The sequence below is a fragment of the Asparagus officinalis genome, chromosome 1 (genome assembly GCF_001876935.1).
Source record: "Asparagus officinalis chromosome 1, Aspof.V1, whole genome shotgun sequence".
Classification (NCBI taxonomy): Eukaryota; Viridiplantae; Streptophyta; class Magnoliopsida; order Asparagales; family Asparagaceae; genus Asparagus; species Asparagus officinalis.
Genome location: NC_033794.1, coordinates 127,732,330 through 127,753,871, shown reverse-complemented (window position 1 = coordinate 127,753,871; position 21,542 = coordinate 127,732,330). Strand labels below are relative to the sequence as shown.

Here is a 21,542-nt window from a genome sequence, read left to right as displayed (position 1 = left end):
CAAAAAATTAAATAAAAAATAAATAATAGAGGGAGAGAGGGAAGAAAAAGATATGGTATGCTTTAAACAATTATCAGAGAAGTCTGACTTAGAAAGTCAATAGTTCTCCCACATCATCTGCTTTACTTTGAGTTTTAAGAAATCCATTATGATCCACAAAACAGGGCAGAGTATTCACATGTAATGCATAATAGACACTAGAAACGATAGAGAAACGAAGTGGTCCATCAAGCATCCCATAAAGTTTCGTATAAAACTCCAACATGTGAAAGGCAACACGACCACAGCAAAGAATACATACCTTCATTTTCCCAGTACCAACACCATGCTCTCCTGTACATGTTCCTGATTATTGATAAAAGAAAATAGTCAAAAGTAAGCAAAAGCTTCCTATACAGCGATTTCCAAGTAGATAAATTTAACTTAGGAAGTATAGGTTTAAGCTTAGAGAGAGAAGTAGATCTCCAGCTGCATTTTGCATACATGCAAAGATTTCGATGTCAGAAAGTGAATGTGAACTAGGTTAGTGTTTCAACTACCGTACAACCCTTAATAATCAAACCCAAGTAGAATACATGGTATACAATCATCAGATGTGTCAGAGATCCTTTCTGCTTTTGATAAACCATCTCCAAACAAACAAAAGATGAACATGAATGACACGTCTTTTTCACATAAATAACTGAAAATTTTAGCTAACTGATAACAACGAGACCATATTCCTAATACTTTATGTTCTTATCACTGTAATCATAACAAGATAAGAAAAGTACCTTCCATTGATAAGGCAATTTTAACCATTAAATGGTTTAATCTCTCTGCTTCACACTGGTGATCTTCGTTATTTGGATCAAATAAAATAATTGTGTGGAAGTTCCCATCACCAGCATGAGAGATTACCGCACTGGGGAACAAAAAAATAAAAATCAGTGCTTCCAATAACACATTATCTCATAACCAGCAAATTCATAAAACTAACAAGTATTATAGAATACATCATCCAAATTCATCATGACTGTTTTTTTATAAAATAAAAAACATCTTAAATAAACTAATGTCATACATTTTTAAGAAAAAAGCAAAAAGAAACAAGAAACATACCACAGCATTGGTGAAGCATCAAGCAATTCTTTAGACTTTGATATGCATTCTGCTAGACGCGACAAGGGAACACAAACATCCTGAAAACAAGGTACACTAGTCTGAGAACAGCCAATATCAGAGTATCAGAGAGTTCACTGGCCTAACGAACACCATAATCTCCATGTAACAACTCTTGGTCCCTACTCCAGCTATTTAGGTTACTTTTTGTATCTATTATGCCACTTCTCAATCCAACATGATACATACATCATCTGCACATTTTTGAACTTTTCCAATTCATTCCATATTGAGCCTTCTGACTGACACTTCAACAAAATACAAAACCAATTCTCTACGGAAGTTATACGATTTTGCCTTGCATTCCAACTCTAAAAAATACCTAAAATAAAATGAATAACCAGAAAACATTAACGAACTAACTGTTATCATTGCTTCATAATTAGGTGCCATTGCCAAACAAGCCCATAGTGCTCCTTTTCGTATCTGTAAATACAAATGTGACCCAAGTCATCAGTATTCGGGGATTCATATATGCCCTTAGCTAGTTTTTAGTAAATGAAAGATCATAGAAGACGTTGACAAACAACTTAAAAATCATAGATCCAAATACTCCAGCAGATCCACAACAAAGAATGTTTTTAGATAAATTGTACAACCTGTTGCTGAACTAATTCAGGGAAGTAATCACCAATACAATAATGTACCCCGGTTCAAGCTGAAAGAGTATTAAATCCTAAAACTTCTACAGTATTATGACTGCTTCATGATAGCTGTGCCATCTGAAGGTTCTTGCTTCCTAAAGTATGCAAGATCTAAAGCTACACCTATTGCATAAATAAATGTAGTTTCAAACTTTGGGAATCAACAATGACAACTATCGAAGCTTCATATTGCAACATTTTCTATTACACTATCTCATATACATGGAACTAACTCTGATAAAGATATTGATCACGTCAACTGTGAGGTAGCATGATCCAATAAAAGGCATATAGAAATTAACCTAAGTTGTTTAAACTTCGATTATTGAACCAGAATAAAAATATGTTCTTTATTTCCAGTTGTAGCAAGAAAAACATAACAAACAAGAAAAACGAGGCCCAAAATGGTAAAATATCAATCAAAATAGGGACGATATTGTGTTTTGGATAGGTCATAGAAAAGTTGTGGATGTTATGAGCCTTTAGGGAGGGAGGGAGGGAGGGAGGGAGGGAGAGAGAGAGAGAGAGTGAGTGAGAAAGAGTAAGCAGTTGGATATTTGTTGCTTGTTCCGATAGTGAGGTAGTAAGTAAGAGTTAGGGATATTGCAATAGGTTTGAGGAAGAACTAATAATTCCACATTCTTCAAGCATTAATACTCTCAAAATGGGTGGTTTATGGATTGTATTTAGGTGGTGTGAGGATAATGCCTAAGTTATTATTACACCCCAAACCTTTGTATGTTTGGGTAGCAAGAGTTAAAATACTCTTGCTTTCCTAACCAAACAGGATGAAAAGGTAGTCGTGGAGAAATAAAATGAATGTACCTTCCACAGCTCCTCTTTAGCATCAGGATCCTCCACAAAAACAAAATTAGAGCCATTATGTTCAGAGACAATTTTCTGAATCAGTAGCACTTGTTCCCGTGCATATGCTTCTGAAAATGCACCCAAAAAAAACAAGAAATTTAATCAGAATGTAAACAAATGAGGCATTGGACAGAAATGTGTGAATATTTCTCATAAGACGAGATTCTAAGAACCAAAAAGCACACAGACTTTTTGAGTTAAATATCTTTTTGGACAAACAAACAACTTAATTGATTAGGCACCATTTACAATGCTTGAAGCGAGAACAGAAAGCAATCATTTTAAGCTTGGTATAAGTATCCTCAAAATCAAAATGTGGTCATAAGTAAGTTCATCTAAACTAATACTGGATGAAGATATAACCATGGAGTAAAGCATTATAATAGATAAACCCTTTCACAAGGATGCTTTTATAGTGAAATAATTTATAAGAGATGTTAGGCTGTATTGAAGCAATTGCAGCACATATTACACAACTTAATCAACAAATTTTATTTTTAAAAATGCAAAAAAAACAGCACATATTATGCAGATTAATCAACAAATTATGCACATATTACGCAGATTAATCAACATATTACACAGATTAATCAACAAATTTTATGTAATACAAATTTTATTCTTAAAAATTACAGCACATATTACGAGATTAATCAACAAATTTTTATTTTTAAAAATGTAGATTAATCAACAATTACAGCACATATTACACAGATTAATCAACAAATTTTATTTTTAAAAATGCCAAAGGAGAGAAGCAAGTCTCTGTTACACAATTTATATTATGAAGATGAGTCGCTATGTACAAAGAAAATACTTAGATCTGTGAATTGGTATTGCTCAAGCAACAAGATAGATTTCAAGAAAAATTAGTCTTTTGATGAATAACACAACATACAAAAAGAAAACTTAAAGAGTGACAGGTTAGAAACCCCATAAGTATATATTTAGCAGGATTGATTGCAAATAATAGTATAAATAGTAAAGCTACGATATCATATCCACAAGAGATTGTATACGACAGAAGTTACATATGGCTTGGAAAATGCTCTAAATATTTAAGCAAATCATCTTCAACGACATGCTCAAACAGCAACACGAACACAACACTGCATCAAGATGATTGACTAGCACAATTGAACAATATGATAAACTTTTAACAACCAAGTTGATGAGATAAATGATTTTTTAGCTGCTCTATGACCAACATTACTACTGTCTACTAACTATAAGATTTTTTACTAGCACGATTGCTAAAGGATAACCACTCCATAGAAGAAAATAAACATGTAAATATAAATGATTCAACGCCATCAGTACTGATTCTATGTCACCATCATACTATCAGCTTCTTAAAAGAGTCAAGGAAACATAACCAGGATACTTTTACTTTACCTGTGCCTATAAATTCAAACATCAATGTTGGAGTTTCAGGTAAATGTTTCTCATTTGCTATATTGATTGCCCTTACTTGAACCTCGTCCAGGAGTTCCATTCTTGACACCTAATTAATTATCAGAATTTAAGTGAATGAAGTAGCAATCCACATAATAATTGCAAGACATCAGCAGGCAAAGTCCTCAGGTTGCACTTTCTACTTCAGACAGCAGATAGTGCAATAAACCATATAGAAAGCCAAATATAACAATTACTAAAACTCAATGAGGTCATCTATTCAATTTTTTTTACAACCAAATAGCAGTGATTATTTCCCTGTATCTATTACATCAATCTTGAGGGTCAGCATCACATTTCTTTATGTCTTCTATAAAGCTAAAATAAACTAATGATTAATTGTGCCAGCAAAGGTTGGTCTGTGTGCAATTGCCTGGTTCAAGAGTCTTCCATCCTTACACAATTCCTGTTCTAGGGCAATCCTTTGAGGTTGATGTTACAATTTATTGCATCACTGTGACCTTGAAATGTTTAGTTTGCTAATTTGTATAAGCATAACCAACAACATTTGTGTGAACCTGATGCCTTTTGTTTGATTCTGCGTTAATTATTTACAGATAGATAAAAGAATAAGGGAACAGTTTGTATTTCGAAATAAATGGGTACAAACCACATCAAGTATGTAACTGGTGTGCCTTAATTAGGGTGATCAAAACAGCATCTAGACATAAACATGATAAGTCGATAATCCTGGTTCCATTGGGGGGTTGGGAAGTCTAGGTTCATTCAAAAAGGCTAAGGCTAAATGGCTAGATCAAAACAGAACCAACACATTCATTACACGAAGTGATACAACCATGCAAATGTAAATATATTAGATTATACTTGAGGAACATGTTCTGAATGCTCTATACAACCATATGTACATATCTAGAAAGCACGAACAAGGGTAGAAGAAACAAATAAATTGGTAATGCTTTACTAGACTGATTGTAGCGTTGTAGAGAAACCTCAAGCAGTTTCACTTATGGGACTTCCATTGACTTTATTGAATTTCTCATCATCCTTTCCGCCTATAGATAGTAAACAATGGCTGTGACACCAATATGTATAAAGTGAGGTAGAACCATCACACCAACCTATATAAGCCTTTGCAGTGCTTAAATGACGAGATGTAAATAAACAGCCTTCAGGTTCCTAAGCAGACATAAACATGTTAGGATTTCTTCACTCTATAATAACAGAAAGTAGGTAAATTTTTGTGTACTTAATTTTTGAGCTATGCCATTATCATACCGTGACATGATTTCACATTACAGCAACAATAAGAAAAGTTTTTATCACGATTATTGGGCAAAAGCTGACTGAATCTTTTTTTCTACTAACCTATATTATCATTTCCTAGCAATCATTCTAAATAGAAAGATCAAAATATTAAACCTTATTCATCATTTGCAGGTGTTTTTACTTGTATTCCCTCAGGACAACTAGAAGGAAATTGATCTTCAATATCATGAAACCATTCATCTATCCAATACCAACTGCAACTGTGACCAAAGATAAAAATCCAATTTAACTGCTTCTCTTGGCCTACGGAAGATCCTCGCACAGGCCGCTTGGTACAAACTAATTTGTTCTCAGTTTTGATTCCAAATGAGGTAAATTCATACAAGCAAACAAGCATGTCACAACGGATATACTGCAGATGCATTCCATTATGGAACCATCATTAGACTGAGTCAAAGAACCTGCCTTTTTCCAGCATAAGTTACTTTTGGCAAATTGACAACAATTCAGTAATTCTGCGTTATAGAAATATTTTGCAAAGACAACAAAAAGAATCTATTTGGAAAATAATATATAATCCATATAATTGAATACTTAGAATGGTAATATTCAGTGTACACATCTGAACAGATTCATTACAACAGTTGGATCCTAATAATTTTCTGTCAATGAGAGTTTTATCTTGGTTTATAATATAACAATTAGCCACTAATAAGGTATGCTCCAGTGGTAACCGAGTGGGCTTGGGTTATGCGAGGCTCCAGTTTCAAAACCAAGTTATAATTTTCATTCTCTCACACACGTGGAAGTCAATTCAATGAATGCAAAATAAGATAACAAATACCAGTTATAAAATGGAAAGTATGAAAAAGCAGAAAAATCAAAATCAACTAAGGATGACAAAAATATTGCAGGATGCATTGAAATCAGATTGTTACATGGTGACCTTGCCTGGATACCAGATAGCATTGTTGCAATAGCAACATCTGCAGCATCCTTAATTGTTTTAAAATGGCACATGGCGACCTGCAAAGCATTCACTTAATAAGATGAACTGACAATTAGATCTCTGAGAACAAGGTAAGAAAGAGATTCAAAACCAGTAGGATATAGTTCCTTCAGTAGGATACTGTGAAATAAGAAATTTCCAATCACCAATAGTAATAGCCTATTTAATGGCATGCACTATCCATTATCTTCCTTTCTTTTTGTGAGTTATTGATATGAACCATGAGAAGTTTGAGCTTTGAACCATAATGTTTATTCAGATAAAAGAATAATCTTCTAAACATAATAAAATAGGCAGAAGGTGGCACAAAAAGAATACAATACATGTATCTTTGTCATATCTGACAAAAATAGACGAGGAAAAATAATAGACCCGAGCAAACTTTAAAATGGAATAAAAAAATTAAATGATTTGGAAAGTATCTTCCACGTCTAGAATAAATAAAACAAATAAATAATTGAAATCACAAGATCAACAACATGACTTAACAATGAATGTTTAAAAAGACAGAATGTCTAAAACAGATGTGCAAAGACAGTAAGCATGAAACACTGCAGAAGTATTCAGCCAATACCAAAAAATTAAGAAGCATCTAACAATTGATTTGAAAAGACATCCAACAATATCAAAAAGATTTATTAAGAAGATACCACTGAATGCTGAGGTAGTTTTTGAAGACGTAGAGTCACTTCTGTTATTATACCCAATGTTCCTTCACTTCCAATCGTCAACCGCGTTAAATCATATCTAAAATGAAACATACACAATGACTTAATCGTCTTTGTATTGAACCAAATTTAGAAAGTTAAATAACTGGAAGAAAGAAACTAAATGAATCAGATAAACCAACCCCTTTCCTCATCTATATATTTCATTCATCCCCCCAACCTCTCTCTCTCTCTCTCTCTCTCTCTCTTATATATATATATATATATATATATATATATATATATAGAGAGAGAGAGAGAGAGAGAGAGACATGAAAAACAAGGATGCACTTCATGCATTGGTTGGAATATGTAATTGCACCACAGTAGACGCATGTTGTTAGATTTATGTGGAATGTTTGCAAGGAAGTAAGCATTACGAGTAATAAAATAATTAGGTGTGGTTGGAGACCATGGGTGAACTTTATGTGCTGATTCAGGTAGATAAAGACGTAGTTTAGTTTTAAAAGGCTAAGATAGAGAACAAATTTTCAAATATAAAAGCTTAGTATGAAGAGAAATCAAGAACGATATAAGCAAGGTAACCATGTCCAGAAATTTATTTTCCTATGTCATTTTGTTTTTTGAGTTTTCTGGACTCTCAACAGGTTGGATGTTTCTAACCTGTTTTTTTCCCCTAGTAAACTTAGTTCCTTCTTTTGTTTATAAGTATTCCTAGTGAACTTTTTGTTCCAAAACAATCACGTCTCCTAGAGTTTACAGTCCCCACCCAAATTCACTACTACTCTATTCATAAAACATTTGGATGCCAGGTATGATATCTAATTTTAAAATAAAAAATGTTTATGTACCAGTTATTCAGAAGCAAAGTGCATAAAACATATGGCTAAATTGTATACATATGATCACTTTAGGACATTATGAGGATGCTAATTCTGTTGCTACAAAAATTGTTCCTAGGAAACATCAAGATCTGTCAAAGTGGGCCATATAGTATAATTGGATAGATGTCATTAGAAACCAGTATCCATACTAATCTCCAACCCATGAGTCTAGAAATAGTTACATTGAGTCATTGATCTACATGTCGTGTCTCTTGTTTAGATGGTTTATTGTAGATTATGCATGGTGGGTTTGTGGCTGCCTCACTAGGAAAGTGTTCTCGTGCTTTCATTGCCACATTGTTAATACTTAGGTCTCTAACAGGAGGAACCCAGTCCTAAGGATCACAAAAGTCCATGTCTTAGGTAAGCAAATACAGATGTCCTTTCATACAGTTCCAACCTTATGAACTGTTATCTTCCTTCAAAGCACGCCTCCATCATTATAAGAGGGCTGGCAGAACGGAGTCTGATTTTGCATATATGACATGCAAGTATAATCAATCTTCATTAATAATTCAATACATACCTTACAATAGCTAATGATCAATTGATCACCATGTCCTTTCTTTACATGTCCAGTATCTTCACTTTCACAGAGTTACGATAAGTAACAAAACAGTCCAAGAAAATAAAAAATGAGCCCTCGTCATTCCAATAATAAGCATGTGATATGACTGTGAGTCACTATTTCTCCAAAACAACCATTCATCTATTGATTTTTGCTCTAATAAGCATGTGATATGACTGTGAGTCACTATTTCTCCAAAACAACCATTCATCTATTGATTTTTGCTCTTGTTGAACATTGAAAACTGTGAGTCACTATTTCTCCAAAACAACCATTCATCTATTGATTTTTGCTCTTGTTGAACATTGAAAACTAGTGTTTTTTGTGGTTAACACACATGTTTCCTAAATTTTTTGTTAAGCCTTCAATAACTTCTTCAAATATGCAGGCTTTACATTAAAGCTCATTTTCGATAAAGATATTTACTATGAAAATCCAAAGTCACAATAGCAATTTTTAAAATGTAAATATTAAGGATGCCGGAGGATGTTGCTAATCTTCCTGACCGATACATATGAACTGAATTACAAATCATGAGATGCTTCAAGTGGCAGCGTTGTTCACTCTCTCCATCTTCTTGAGAAAATAATGTTAATTATTGAAGGAAAAGTAACCAGATAAAAAACCAACCCGAGGAAGTATGGTTCATCCTAGACTCTGACTGTGGCCACACAATGAAATCGGTGGATTTCCATTCTGAAGGTATACCTTGCTTTAAAACCAAAGCTTTGAAGCAGAAAAACCCAGTGAGTAACCTTTCATATCTTAAATAAGATCTGAGGAACTAAGCCGACAAAGAAACTACTTAAACAAAAACAATGATGAAATGGTAGTGAAGATCAATACTAACAGTGTCCCAATCATGGCAGAGCCTTTTTCCCCCCTTCAGTGAACACATTCACATATGAATATCAAAAGGAAGAATATGATTCCAGCTAGATTTGCATTCCCCATATGTCCTTTTCGACCTTAGGACTCCCTAGAATCCATATCACTCCTCAGCCATGATAAGCAGAAATTCTTTTTTTTTAGGCATTATTAGCCCTGTAAAGGGTACCAGAAAGATAAAATCCCAAAAACTTAGCTCATGTGCCAATAGCGGAACATAACTCCAACCTGACTTCTCCAGAAATATACCGAGTTCCTAAAGGAGACATTGTCCTTGCATTCAACACTCTGTTTTACCAAATTACAGTAAGGCATCAAAATCCAATCTTAATAATGAAATATAAGACAGACAGTTAAACTAAAATGACCATCTCTAAGGAACCAAGAAGTATTAATGCTCTGCGTCAGGGTCCGTGATATTAGTGCTCTGCTGCAAGGTCCGTGATAAACATAAAGTCAAAGGTCACAACTAAATCAATAATCTGAACTTAGCTTTGGATAGCTTAATTCCAGCACTCCACTTTTTCTAAACTGGACTACAATCTACCTCAACAGATATAATAGTTGCAAATGTAAGATTCAAGGGAGGATGCGGGTTACCCTGCAGCACTCTTCCGGGCACGAGAACCTGTCTTGATAACATCTCCATTTCCCAGAACAACCTACAGGTCAGAAATTTAAAAGCCAACTATGGCTTTGATTAGAATAAAATAGAGGAGAAGAGTAACATACTTGGAGGTTGATGACGTTATCTCGCATAGTTCCATACCTGAAACGGATAATCAAAATTATCTAATAATTAAATGATAAAATAATAAATCATGTAAAAAAGATCTAGACTAAAGAATAAAACAAGTCAATCCCTAAGTCCTAAAGTTCTCTCTTGCATAGTTCAATTAGAATTTACTGTGTTAGCCCTTATGTTTTGATGATGTTCTTACAACCACCATTATCGGTACTAATGGCTTATTGAGTGTAAATGTAGTAAAATCATTTGTCAAGCTCGTTAGTGCCATTAATGGAGGATGGATGGAATATATGCTACAACGAAGATATCCAAAGGAGGAGGAGGCCAAGAGATGAAGCAACGTTATTTCAAGAACGTCAAATTCGATTAAAAGCTTCATCCGATTCAAGCTATATCAAAGCTCAAGTATATTGCTCTCTATATGAGGATATTAGCTTTCTTTTGTTTTTCTCTCTAGTGCTAGAATGTAGGCAAAGAGTTACTGAGTTTACTTGAAGCTATTGGGAATCACACACACGTTTTTAAACTTGTGCTTTTAAGCGTTTTTCACAAAATACTATTTTTCACAAGTTTGAGTACCTATCTGCAAAATTCTTTTTCCAAGCAGTTTGTTTTTAGTATTAAAAACATTTTACAAAGTTTCAGAATTTTCAGAGGTCAAATGAATATTTTGGAAATATTTCAACTTGGTCAAATAACCTGATTTCAGAATATGTCAGAAATCGGTCGACCGGTCCGGTCGACCGATCCGATGACCTTTCTTCACTATGTCTCCAGAGTGTTGTCGGTCGATCGATACGGTCGACCGAATTTCTCAACCCTTAATCGGTCGACCGTGCCGGTCGACCGATGAGTCTCTGGATGTTTTGTCAAAACTCCTTAGCTGCTGGCGGTCGACCGATTTTTTCGGTCGGTCGACCGAAGGTATTTTTCGGTCGACCGATATTTTCTTCGGTCAACCGATTTTTGCCTCTGTTCAGCCACAATTTTTTTTAAAACGGCCGTTTGCCTCGAACCCTGTGCTTTCACTTGTTAGTGATTGGCACAGTCTGTGATGAGGGTCTGAAGAAGAGATTATTATCTCATTTGGGTAGATTTGTTTTTTATTTTAAAATGATTTAAACTCTCCTATAAAATCCCCAGACCTCTTCTTCTTCCTCTAAGCCCTAACGTTTGAAAACCAGAGAGCTTTTTCTGTTTCCTGAGAAAATTTTCAAAACTCTGTTTTTCTCTCTGTTTCAAGTGTGTTTCACTTCCCAGCTTCAGTACTCTTCTCTTTGCTATAGGGGCTTGTGTAAAGAGAGGTTCTTGCTTGTTTTTTTCTTCTGCTGCTGTGTGGTTGAGATCTGTGGAGATCTACTGTGAGGGAGTGTGATCTGTGAGATCAAACTGTGTAGCGAGAGAGAGATCTTGTGGGATCGCTGTGTAGACGAAGTTCCGGCTTCCAAACCGGATGTGTTAGTGGATTTCTCCTCGAGAGTGGGGAGCGGGGGCGTAGGTCAGCGGGCCGAACCTCGTTAACACATCGCGCGTCAAGGATAACGATTCCTAACTCTATCTCTTTCTATTTGATTGCACTTCTGTTTTGTGGTTTGCTTGTGCTGAGTTTTAAATTGCATATTAGAGCCTCTTGACCTAATCCCCCCCCCCCCCCTTCTAGGGTCCAACAGTAATGCGTTGACCAGTGTTAACATATTTTATACTCGTACATTTGCTGGAGTCTACACAGTTTAAGCTCTTAAGGTATTGGAGCGTGGCGGTCCTAAATGTTGGGCTGTAGGACCAACTATTAAAGTTGATCCATCTGCATGTGTGGATCTTATCCTGAAGTTGTTGGATGCTAAAGTCACAAGACCAACTAATAGGGCTGGTGCGTCAATTACTCTCATATTTATAGGATTTTTGGTAAATCCTCAGCCATCAATGGGTTTGATGAGCCTTTACCAACTACCGTTTGAGTCGGGCTAGCATACAGATTGTTTAAATCCGTTCTGCACGTAACATTATGCTAAAAGAGTTAACTCTTTTAGTGCTACGATATTGAATACGTAGACTTCGTCTTTCTCACGTAAAAAGACTAAACAGCGACGCGTGTTAGGCGTAGACTTTAGGGTTTTTGGCAAACCCTCAGCCTTCAACGGGTTTGACGTGCCTTTACCGATTACCGTTTGAATCGGGCTTGCATGCGGATTGTTTAAGTCTGTTTCACATGTGACGTTATGCTAAGAGAGCTAACTCTCTTAGTGCTACGATATTGAATATGTAGACTTCGTCTTACTTACGGGAATAGACTACCCGGCAACGCGTGTTAGGCGCTGACTTATCCCTACGTAGGTTTTGGGATAAAAGTTCGCAGACTTGGATTCTGGTGTCTTCTTCAATCGGTAAAAGACTAAACCGACAATGCGTGTTAGGCGCTGACTTACCCCTACTCAGGCTTCGGGATAAAATTCCCCATGTATAAAAATGCATGGATTTTTATTGCTACGATGCTGAATATGTAGACTCGGTTGTTTTCACGGGAACGAACCACCCAGCAGCGCGGGTTAAGCGCTGACTTATCCCTACTTAGGCTTCAGGATAAAATGCCCCAGACTGGATTCTGGTGTCTTTTTCAATCGGTGAAAGACTAAATCGGCAACGCGTGTTAGGCGTTGACTTATCCCTACTTAAGCTTCGGGATAAAATTCCCCGTGCGTGTGAAGCACAGATTTTGGCGTTATGAATAACAACCTGCCATAATGTTGAATATGTGGGCTTTTATTCATTTTACGGTTAAGAACTAACCGGCAACGCGTGTTAGGTATTGACTTATCCCTGCTCAGGATTCAGGATAAGATTCCCCATGCATAAAAGACATGGATTTTTGTTGCTACGATACTGAATATGTAGACTCGGTCGTTTTTACGGGAACGAACCACCCAGCACCGCGGGTTAAGCATTGACTTATCCCTACTTAGGCTTCGGGATAAAATTCCTCGTGCGTGTGAAGCACAGATTTTAGCATTATGAATAACAACCTACCACAATGTCGAATATGTGGGCTTTTATTCTTTTTACGATTAAGAACTAACCGGCAACACGTGTTAGGCATTTACTTATCCCTGCTCAGGATTCGGGATAAAATTCCCCGTGTGTGTGAGGCACGGATTTTGGGAGTTAAAAAAGTGGTGTCTTCTCTTGGGGCAAAGACGAACCCGATGCGGGAGATGAAGAATTTTATATTCTATCTCCTAAAGCTGAAGAGGAAGAATTTTATATTCTATCTCCAATTGTAAAAGGAAATTTAAAGTGGGATTTCCACTTCAAGAATCCGGAAAGGTGAAACTAAGAGTGGGATCTCCACTCCGAGAATCAAAAAGATTCGGATAACCCTAACTGTCGGAAGGTTTGATTACCGAACTAAAGATGTATTTCTCATTTATCGAGAGTGAATTGTGATTTTGGTCCTTACTGTAGGAAGGTTTGAACAAGCAGGAGTTTAAGGTGATCCTAACTGTAGGAAGGTTTGATCACTCGATTTGAAAGTGGACCTCTCGTTCATTGAAAGAATCGAGAGAGGGTTTTGACTGTGGTCCTAACTGTAGGAAGGTTTGACCAAGTGTGAGTGGGAGTGTGAGATGACCCTAACTTTTATAGGTTTGATCACTCAATTTGTGGACCTCTCGTTCATTGAAGGAATCGAGAGGGGATTTTGATTGTGGTCCTAACTGTAGGAAGGTTTGACCAGGTAAGCAGTGAGAGTGGGAGTACAAATCATAGTGGGAGTTTAGTGTTTATCATTCTGTTCGTAATGATCGGGTTATCCCTAAGAAAATTAAATGTATTATTCTTCCGGGAACTTCCCATTACATAAATCATCCACCCCCAGCTTCCTTCGCGAAACTGGGTCTAATATTGTACTTAGTTGGATGACCGGGTTTTCCTTAAGAGTACCAGGCATGACATTCTCTAGGAACTTCCCATGAAAGAAAGGAAACAGTTTATACTCATATACCTATTGGAGTATTGAGAAGCAGTTTATACTCGTATACTCTTCGGAGTGTTGCCGCTCTCATTTGGCTTATCCCAGCGTTATGACGCCGACTTCAACCAAGGTTTGAATGCTATTCTTCAGAGCAAAGTAATCCTTGTGGGATGAAGGACCCTCCTATGGTACGCACAGTATTTTGGATCTGAAGTATTATAAGCTTCCTTCTGATTTGCGATAGGTAGTAGCTTGATCTTGTTATTTTTAAGGAGGGATTCGAAAATAGCTGGAACGTCTTCGTCCTTCAAAGAGTACTCTTTTTGGAGTTTCGGACCTGAAGTCTTTTGCTATCTCCGGGATTGCTGTTGTGACGTCTGATTAGCATCAACAGCAGTTGTAGGGGCTTTCCCTTTACCACGGGAGACGAAGCTTAAATTTGGAGGGTTAGCCATCGGTTGGCTTCTCTCGGCTTGCTTCCTTCTAAGGAAGCGTTCGGTTCGTTCTTCGTGCACCTTTAACTCTTTCCAGGTATTGGACGGTGCTACTCCCATGACTTCCAACACGTCCAAAGAGAGGTGTTGTGATAGGTTTGGAGGATGAAGTCCTTTGTGATCGGATCTCGGCAGTTCATCGCCTTATTCTGGAAGCGCTTGACGAAGTCGTCAACCGTCTCGTCGTCTTCTTGTTTCTCATCGAAGAGTGTCCTGATTGACACCTCAGCATCATCGTCAAAGAAGTGAGCGAGGAACAGGTTCATTAGGTCGTCCCAGCTGTTGATGCTCCCAGACTTGAGACGGCGGTACCAATCGAAGGCGGGCCCGCGAAGGGTGCCAACGAATGATCGAACCATCAAGGCTTTATTGTCGGAGATCATACCCAAGTGGGACTTAAAATAGATCATATGTTGAGTGGGCGAACCCTTCCCATCAAACGGCGTGAAGTTAATCAGGTTGAACTTCGCCGGGTATGCTATTAAATCCCATTCTCTAGGATAGGAACATGGAATTCCGGTCCTTTTCACTTCTCGAGCAGACATCAGAGCGTCGATTTTGCTCTCGGGATCTTTTATTTTCTCATCCTCGCTCGTATCAGGCCTTGGACGATTCTTAAGAGGAATAACAGGACCACCCACAGTGTTGTCGTTTTCAGTGAGATCACCCCCAGCGTCGTTGTTTTTAGTGGGGCCACCCCCAGTGTTCTGGTCAACGGAAGGGTTATCAGCATTAAGGTGTTCATCCTCATCTGAATCGCTAGCGACTTGGCTAACATTGTTGCGACGACTGGATTCACCTATCTGATTCGACAAGGCTCGGATCTGTTGGTCATGCATTTGTCTCATCTCCTGCATAGCCATTTCTATTTCGATTTTGAATGCTTGCTTCTGCTTGGCTATGGCATCCTCAACCATTTTGGCTACTTTCTCGGTGTTAATCATAAACACTTCGCAGGATTATCCCGGACTGGATACCGTATTATCAGAAGCGATTGCCGAGTTAGCATCCGATGCTTCATCATCCGAGGATAACCCTCTCTGTATTCTCTGGTAGTTCCTGCGTCTAGTGGTCCCTGCGCGTAGCCGAGTCAGACGATGCGATACGAGGGGGTCAGAACTAGAATGTCAAATCGACTTTCCCTTATCAGCCATGTTAATTGTAACTTCTGGAAGTTCTTCACCATGAACAGTCGATTGTTTCTTGCGGAAACGTTTTGGCTTGGACTTAGTCACTCCGTTAGAGATCCTCTCAAATACCGAGACCCTCTGCGGAGCGGTCTTGGGGCAACTACACGCTGATAATACTGCCCTGATAAGTTTAGCATACGGACAGTGACAATCCATCTCCCGGGTACTTCTTTTTCAAGATTTGTTCGTACCCCCAGCCCGATAGTACAACTCGTCAGTCTAATGATCGGAGCAACCCATCGTGTATTAGCACGAATCCCTAGGTATAACGTCGTCGTCAGACAAATACGTTTCTTTTTGGAGACGTAACCCTCTGTTAGTGTGTTCAAGAGTCACACGTTTAAATCTACGCTCTCGTGAGCGCGGGAACTCAACGGGCTCCTGGATTTCAACACGCAATACCATGCGATCGGTTACGAGAATTTTCCCACCATGCGGTCTCTTCCACTACTTAGGAGGACGATTACGACCCCCAGCCTTATAAACTGCTTGGGATTCATTCAACGGGCCTAAGCGTTCTTTAAGCGAGGCTTTGCCTCAACCCGCGTGTGAAAGACCAAGACGATCTGTGATCTTCATCTTAAATCGGGACAAATCCATGCTGTCGCAGTGCTCCACCGGAGGTGCGGAACTCGAAGGGATCGACGAAACATGTGCAGAACGTCTTCTGTCTTGACCCTGGTGCGGGTCTGACTTGAGTGACCCGCGGGTTGGAGGGTTGGATTTGGGTGACCCACAGCTTGGAGGGTCGGATTTAGGTGACCCGGGAGCTGGAGGGTCGGATTTGGGTGACCCGTGAGCTGGATGGTCGGATTTGGATGACCCGCGGCTTGGAGGGTCGGATTTGGGTGACCCGCGAGCTGAAGGGTCGGATCTGGGTGACCCGTGAGCTGGAAGGTCGGATCTGGGTGATCCGCGAGCTGGAGGGTCGGATCTGGGTGACCTGCGGTTTGGAGGGTCGAATTTGGGTGACCCGCGGCTTGGAGGGTCGGATTTGGGTGACCCGCGGTTTTTGATCTTTTCGGCCGCTGTTTTGGGCTTTGGTTTCCAAGTTTTGTGCAGTCTTGGTGGCTTATTTTCCACTTCTTCCTTCTGGAACTTTTGTGCTTTTTACACAAGAATTCGCAGGTGCGCAAGCAGTACGTGGTGCTTTTGGATGCGTTCCTCAAGGGTCAAACGAGTCCTTTTGACTTGGATCCATTCATTCGTTGAGGACTTGGAGGGTTGGTCATTCGTCCATTGTTAGGGCGCTCGACGCTCCTTGAATTTCAGATCCGCTTCATAGCTGATCCCGTCTACAGGCTCTAAAGCCTTAGCAAAGCGTTGGCGCTGCCTTTGACGAGCTCTTTTCGGTAAAGTAGGTGCGCCTTCAGTACTCAACTCCTTAATTGAGGAGGAGTTCAGATCTATAACTCCGGCTTCATTAGAGGCCGGAGGGGTGTTGCAAGGTGCAGCCACCGCAGCAACGGGGGCGTTGATCTTCCTACGCTTGCAAGTGAAGGAGGATTTGGAGGAGGAGGATGACAAATACTCCTCGAACTTCTGTTGGTCGAACTCGTACTCGACCTTTTCTTCAACCGGGATCCGGATCCAAGGTTGCGACACGTCAGCCTTCGCAGAATAGCTGTCGGCTCCCACTGTGGTCGCCAGTTTGTTTGGTTCAAAAGTTATTGTTTTCATTGTCATTGAATCTATTACAACTTTGGTCGTTACAATAAACTCGAATAAAATAAAAAGTTGATCTTTTTATAAGATCTCCTTACACAATGAAAATAAAAAGTTTACAACTTTATCAAACAAACGCAAAGAGATCGTTTATCGGTCTTCTGCTTGTGCGGGATCTTTGGCTGTATCGGGAACGTCGATATCCGTGGACCGCCTACGGATAAGATCCGGTTGACAGAAATTTGACAGAGCTCCTACTTCACCAAGGAAGTATTCGCTTGAAGCTCTGAGATCGACCAAGCGAAATCAGTAGCTCTTCTCGAAATTAAGACAAAGCCTAATCTCGAGGAACGGACGGACGGGGCTTCGGATCTCTCGAACTCTCCCTCTTTATGCTGAAGAACTTCGCCAAGATCAGTTAGCCTCCTCTGAAATTCGTGCTCCTTTGACTCCTTGATCCGGAAGCACCTCGCCCTCTTGATAATAATTCCGCCCCTGTGAATTGAGCCCCTACGCCTGTATTTATAGGCTTCGATTGGGGGGTTTTCGGATAAGAATGATGGATTTGACCATACCTTCAGTCAATAACGGCCTAACCATGTTTGTGGATGATATCAAGTCAGTTAGGAACCCCTGGAACAGATAAATCCCGAGAAAACCGCTCAAAACTGTCGAAAATTACGTTCGAGGGTCGAACAAGCGCGAGCAGGGTCGACTCATCCGACCCGCGCGGGCGCGGGAAGTTTAGCTTTTCGCTAAACTTTTTGGTGTTTTTTCGACTTTTTCGAAACTTGTATTTTCCACCGTTTTGTGTATTTGGTCGTCTTGTTGACTTGCACGCGTCGTTTATGAGTATTTCGTCGTTTCATTAACTTGTACGCTTCCTCGCGCGGATCGCTTAACTGACGTGCGCGTGTTGACTGACGTGCGCACATTGACTGACGAGCGCGCTGGCCACATGAGGGTGATTTGAGCGCACGGGACGCTTGGTTTGCCATTCTGGTGGCTAACGAGCGTGTGGGCCACTTGGCATTTGTCGTTGTGGTGATTCGTTGCTGCGTCATCAACGGTTCGCCGATTCGCTTCATGCGCTTATCGGCGTCGGATAATCCTCTTTGACTCGGATAATCCTCTTCGACTTGGATAATGACGTTCATCGCCTTCTCTTTGTCTCGAGCTGTATTCGGGGACCTATAGGTAATTTTTGACTCCTACAACAACAACAACAACCACCGCCACCGAGCCTTTATACCAAATATTTGGGGTCGGTTACCCTAAAAGTTCGTAGAAAACACCTTCAAAAAGTTTCAAAATTGTAAAGTAGCCAAATTTTACAGAAACACTCCCTAGAAATATCAAAACTTACCAACATCACAAAATCTATAACTTGTAAACATCACCATGAAATCTTGATGTTTGCAGAAACAACTTGAAAGCTTGAAAAATTAAAAAAAACACCTTAAATGTTTAAATTTTACCAAAAAATGAAAAATCAAAACTTACAAAGAGTACAAAGTTTATGTAGAAAACCCCCCTTAAAAATAATATTTTCATAAAACACCCTTAGAACTATAAAAATTATTAAAAAACACCTTCAAAGTTTAAATTAAAGGAAACATCCTGAAAATATCAAAACTTAACAGTGAAAAATCTATAAATGATAAATAGGACCATGAAGGATTTGACAATGGATTTTATGTTAAGTACATGAAATAAGTTGAATTGATTATAATACCAATAAACGGGTCACTTGGGTCGGTATGGATAACCCGTTTAATAGACGAGTTGAGCCAATTATTAGATGGGTTGGGTTGGATTAATATTATACATGTCTGGTCAAATTTTATAAGGTTTTTACATTAAAACTACATGCATTTACTTTTACCCAAATTGATATTTAACATCTTTAAAGTTTTTTTTATGTAAACCACGTTTACTTGCTAATATATTTGTAATGTCATACCTTTTTTACGGTTCACCCACGAAAAATCAGGTATTCCCTTTTTACCCCCATATTCTTCCTTCCAACCCCTAACCCTAACCCTAGACTCCTCTATCCTCCTCTTCTACAAACCCTAACCCTAATCCTAACCCATAGCCGCCGCCTCTCTCAAAACCCTAATCCTAACCCATAGCCGCCGCCTCTCACAAAACCCTAACCCTAACCCATGACCGCCACCTCCACTAGCCCCTAACCCTAACTCATTGCTGTCACCTCCCCTATACCCTAACCTTAATCCTAGTTCCCACTTGGAAGGAATGAGAAAGTGGGGGTCGAGGAGGAAGAGGGAGGAGGAGAGAGAGGGCAAGGAGAGTTGGGAGAGGAGGGAGAGGAAAGACTGGGAGAAGAGGAGGATGGGGAGGCTAGGTTAGGGTTAGGGTTAGGGTTAGGGTTTGTGAGGAAGGAGATGAAAAAACAAGAAATTTGTGAGGGTAAAATAGCCATTTCGCGTATTTTTTAAAGCTGAAAACTAGGTTAGGTGTGACATTGCAAACATGTTAGCAAGTAAATGTGGTTTAAATAAAAAAAAACTTTAAATGTGATAAGTATCAGTTTGGGTAAAAGTAAATGTGATTTTGATGTCGGGTCGACCAGTTTGCCGAGTCTTACCGATTGTAATACGTCAAGCTGTAAAAAGCCTTGCGGTTTGACAGAACAAACATTGATACTATGGGGCTGTTTGGTTCGCTATTATAAGGGGTGGAAAACTCAAAAAACCTCTCCACGTCAGATTTTTAGCCCTCCACGTCACCTTTTTTGTTTCCGTCCATTTCTTTGTGTCGCTTTGGTTCGCTCGAATAGAAGAGGGAAAACTCTGCTGAAATCGCCGCCAACTAAGATTTTTTTCCCTCTCCGATTTCCTTCCCCAACCAAGTAAAATTGATGAAAACTTTGTCACGTCAGATTTTTTTCCTTCTCTGCTTTGTTTACAAAAGTTTTCCTTTTTTTCTATGCGAACCAAACACAAGAAAAATAAATACATTGGTTTCCCACCATTTTTTATGTGCGAACCAAAGCAAAACAATCTATTTCTTGAAAAAGTTTGGAAAACTCAAAACTTGTGTTTCTTTACATGGAATTGCATTTCTCTATATCAAGGAAACGAACCAAACAGCCCCTATATATACAATAGGGAAGTTTTATCCGCATTAGAGGTTGAATTAACCGAATCGAATCTGCGGCTAATCCTGAGATGGTACGAAGTACTAACGACATCCATCCACGAACTTGGAGTTGGCTACAATATCAAGTCTGCGGTAGGACAGCAAAAAGCTGGGCAAGGATCACATTTAACCCATATAATAATAATAAGGTAAAAGTAAGAGGGGAGAATAATAAAGAATATTAAAAAGAAGAAATTATTATTGTTACTATTTATTTGTTCACCAACCTCCGTTTTCGCTAGGAAACTAAAGCAAGCATGCCTACTACCACTTTGGACCAACTTGCTGATCTATTTCATTGGTCGGAAACCAAAGAACAAGTCAATTCCATCCACCTTCCCCCACTAATTAAAAACCATGGGCTATAATGCAATTTGATCCGAAAATGACAAATATTAACAACCTAGTTGACGTACATTTTATAATTGCAGTGTACAACACTCTTAGCATATACAAGCTTAATTACTTGATGTCAATATCGAACACGATTTTCTACCGTAAAGCAAAAAAAGGTTAATATATGGTTAATCGTATAGTCGGTGTTCCTGTTTATTGAAAATTGAATTCAGGAAAGAAAGAAAAAAAAGGAGATTCCTATAGTTTTCTATACAGTATAAAGAAAGGTTAAAAACTTAAAAATAAAAAAAAAGAACAAAATAATGAAAGATGCTAGGGTAGGTGGAGGATTGATCAATACCTACCAAGAATGGGAGCAGAGAAGGGAAGGTAAGCCTGAAACCATGGTCGTTTGCCCGTGGGTTTTCTTCTATATACCACGCTCCTCCGATCTTGTCACTAGCTACCAACCCCACCTAGCTTGTATATAAATATCCCCTCGGCGCCATTAATTCATATATCTTCCTCAGGCCCAAATCCGTCCGTCTGCTCCCCTGGCAACAAATGGCTACTTCTCACGTTCACAGACACGCAGCCCTCTCCTTA

The 21,542-nt window shown here is 38.9% G+C and overlaps 1 protein-coding gene and 1 pseudogene across 1 annotated transcript in view; both read right to left on the bottom strand.

Moving 5' to 3' along the window:
* Window positions 1-10,174, bottom strand: part of LOC109840264 (D-lactate dehydrogenase [cytochrome], mitochondrial) — an 11,364-nt gene extending 1,190 nt beyond the window's left edge. Inside the window, exons 1-10 of the mRNA XM_020408863.1 lie at window positions 10,104-10,174; window positions 9,972-10,033; window positions 7,014-7,110; window positions 6,306-6,380; window positions 4,068-4,176; window positions 2,631-2,740; window positions 1,525-1,587; window positions 1,102-1,181; window positions 774-904; window positions 302-345 (exon numbers count right to left, since the gene is read on the bottom strand). Of these exons, the coding sequence (XP_020264452.1) occupies window positions 302-345; window positions 774-904; window positions 1,102-1,181; window positions 1,525-1,587; window positions 2,631-2,740; window positions 4,068-4,176; window positions 6,306-6,380; window positions 7,014-7,110; window positions 9,972-10,033; window positions 10,104-10,130 (798 nt within the window). The 5' untranslated portion in view covers window positions 10,131-10,174. The remainder of the gene's footprint in view (window positions 1-301; window positions 346-773; window positions 905-1,101; window positions 1,182-1,524; window positions 1,588-2,630; window positions 2,741-4,067; window positions 4,177-6,305; window positions 6,381-7,013; window positions 7,111-9,971; window positions 10,034-10,103) is intronic.
* Window positions 18,073-21,542, bottom strand: part of LOC109841530 — a 7,619-nt pseudogene continuing 4,149 nt past the window's right edge.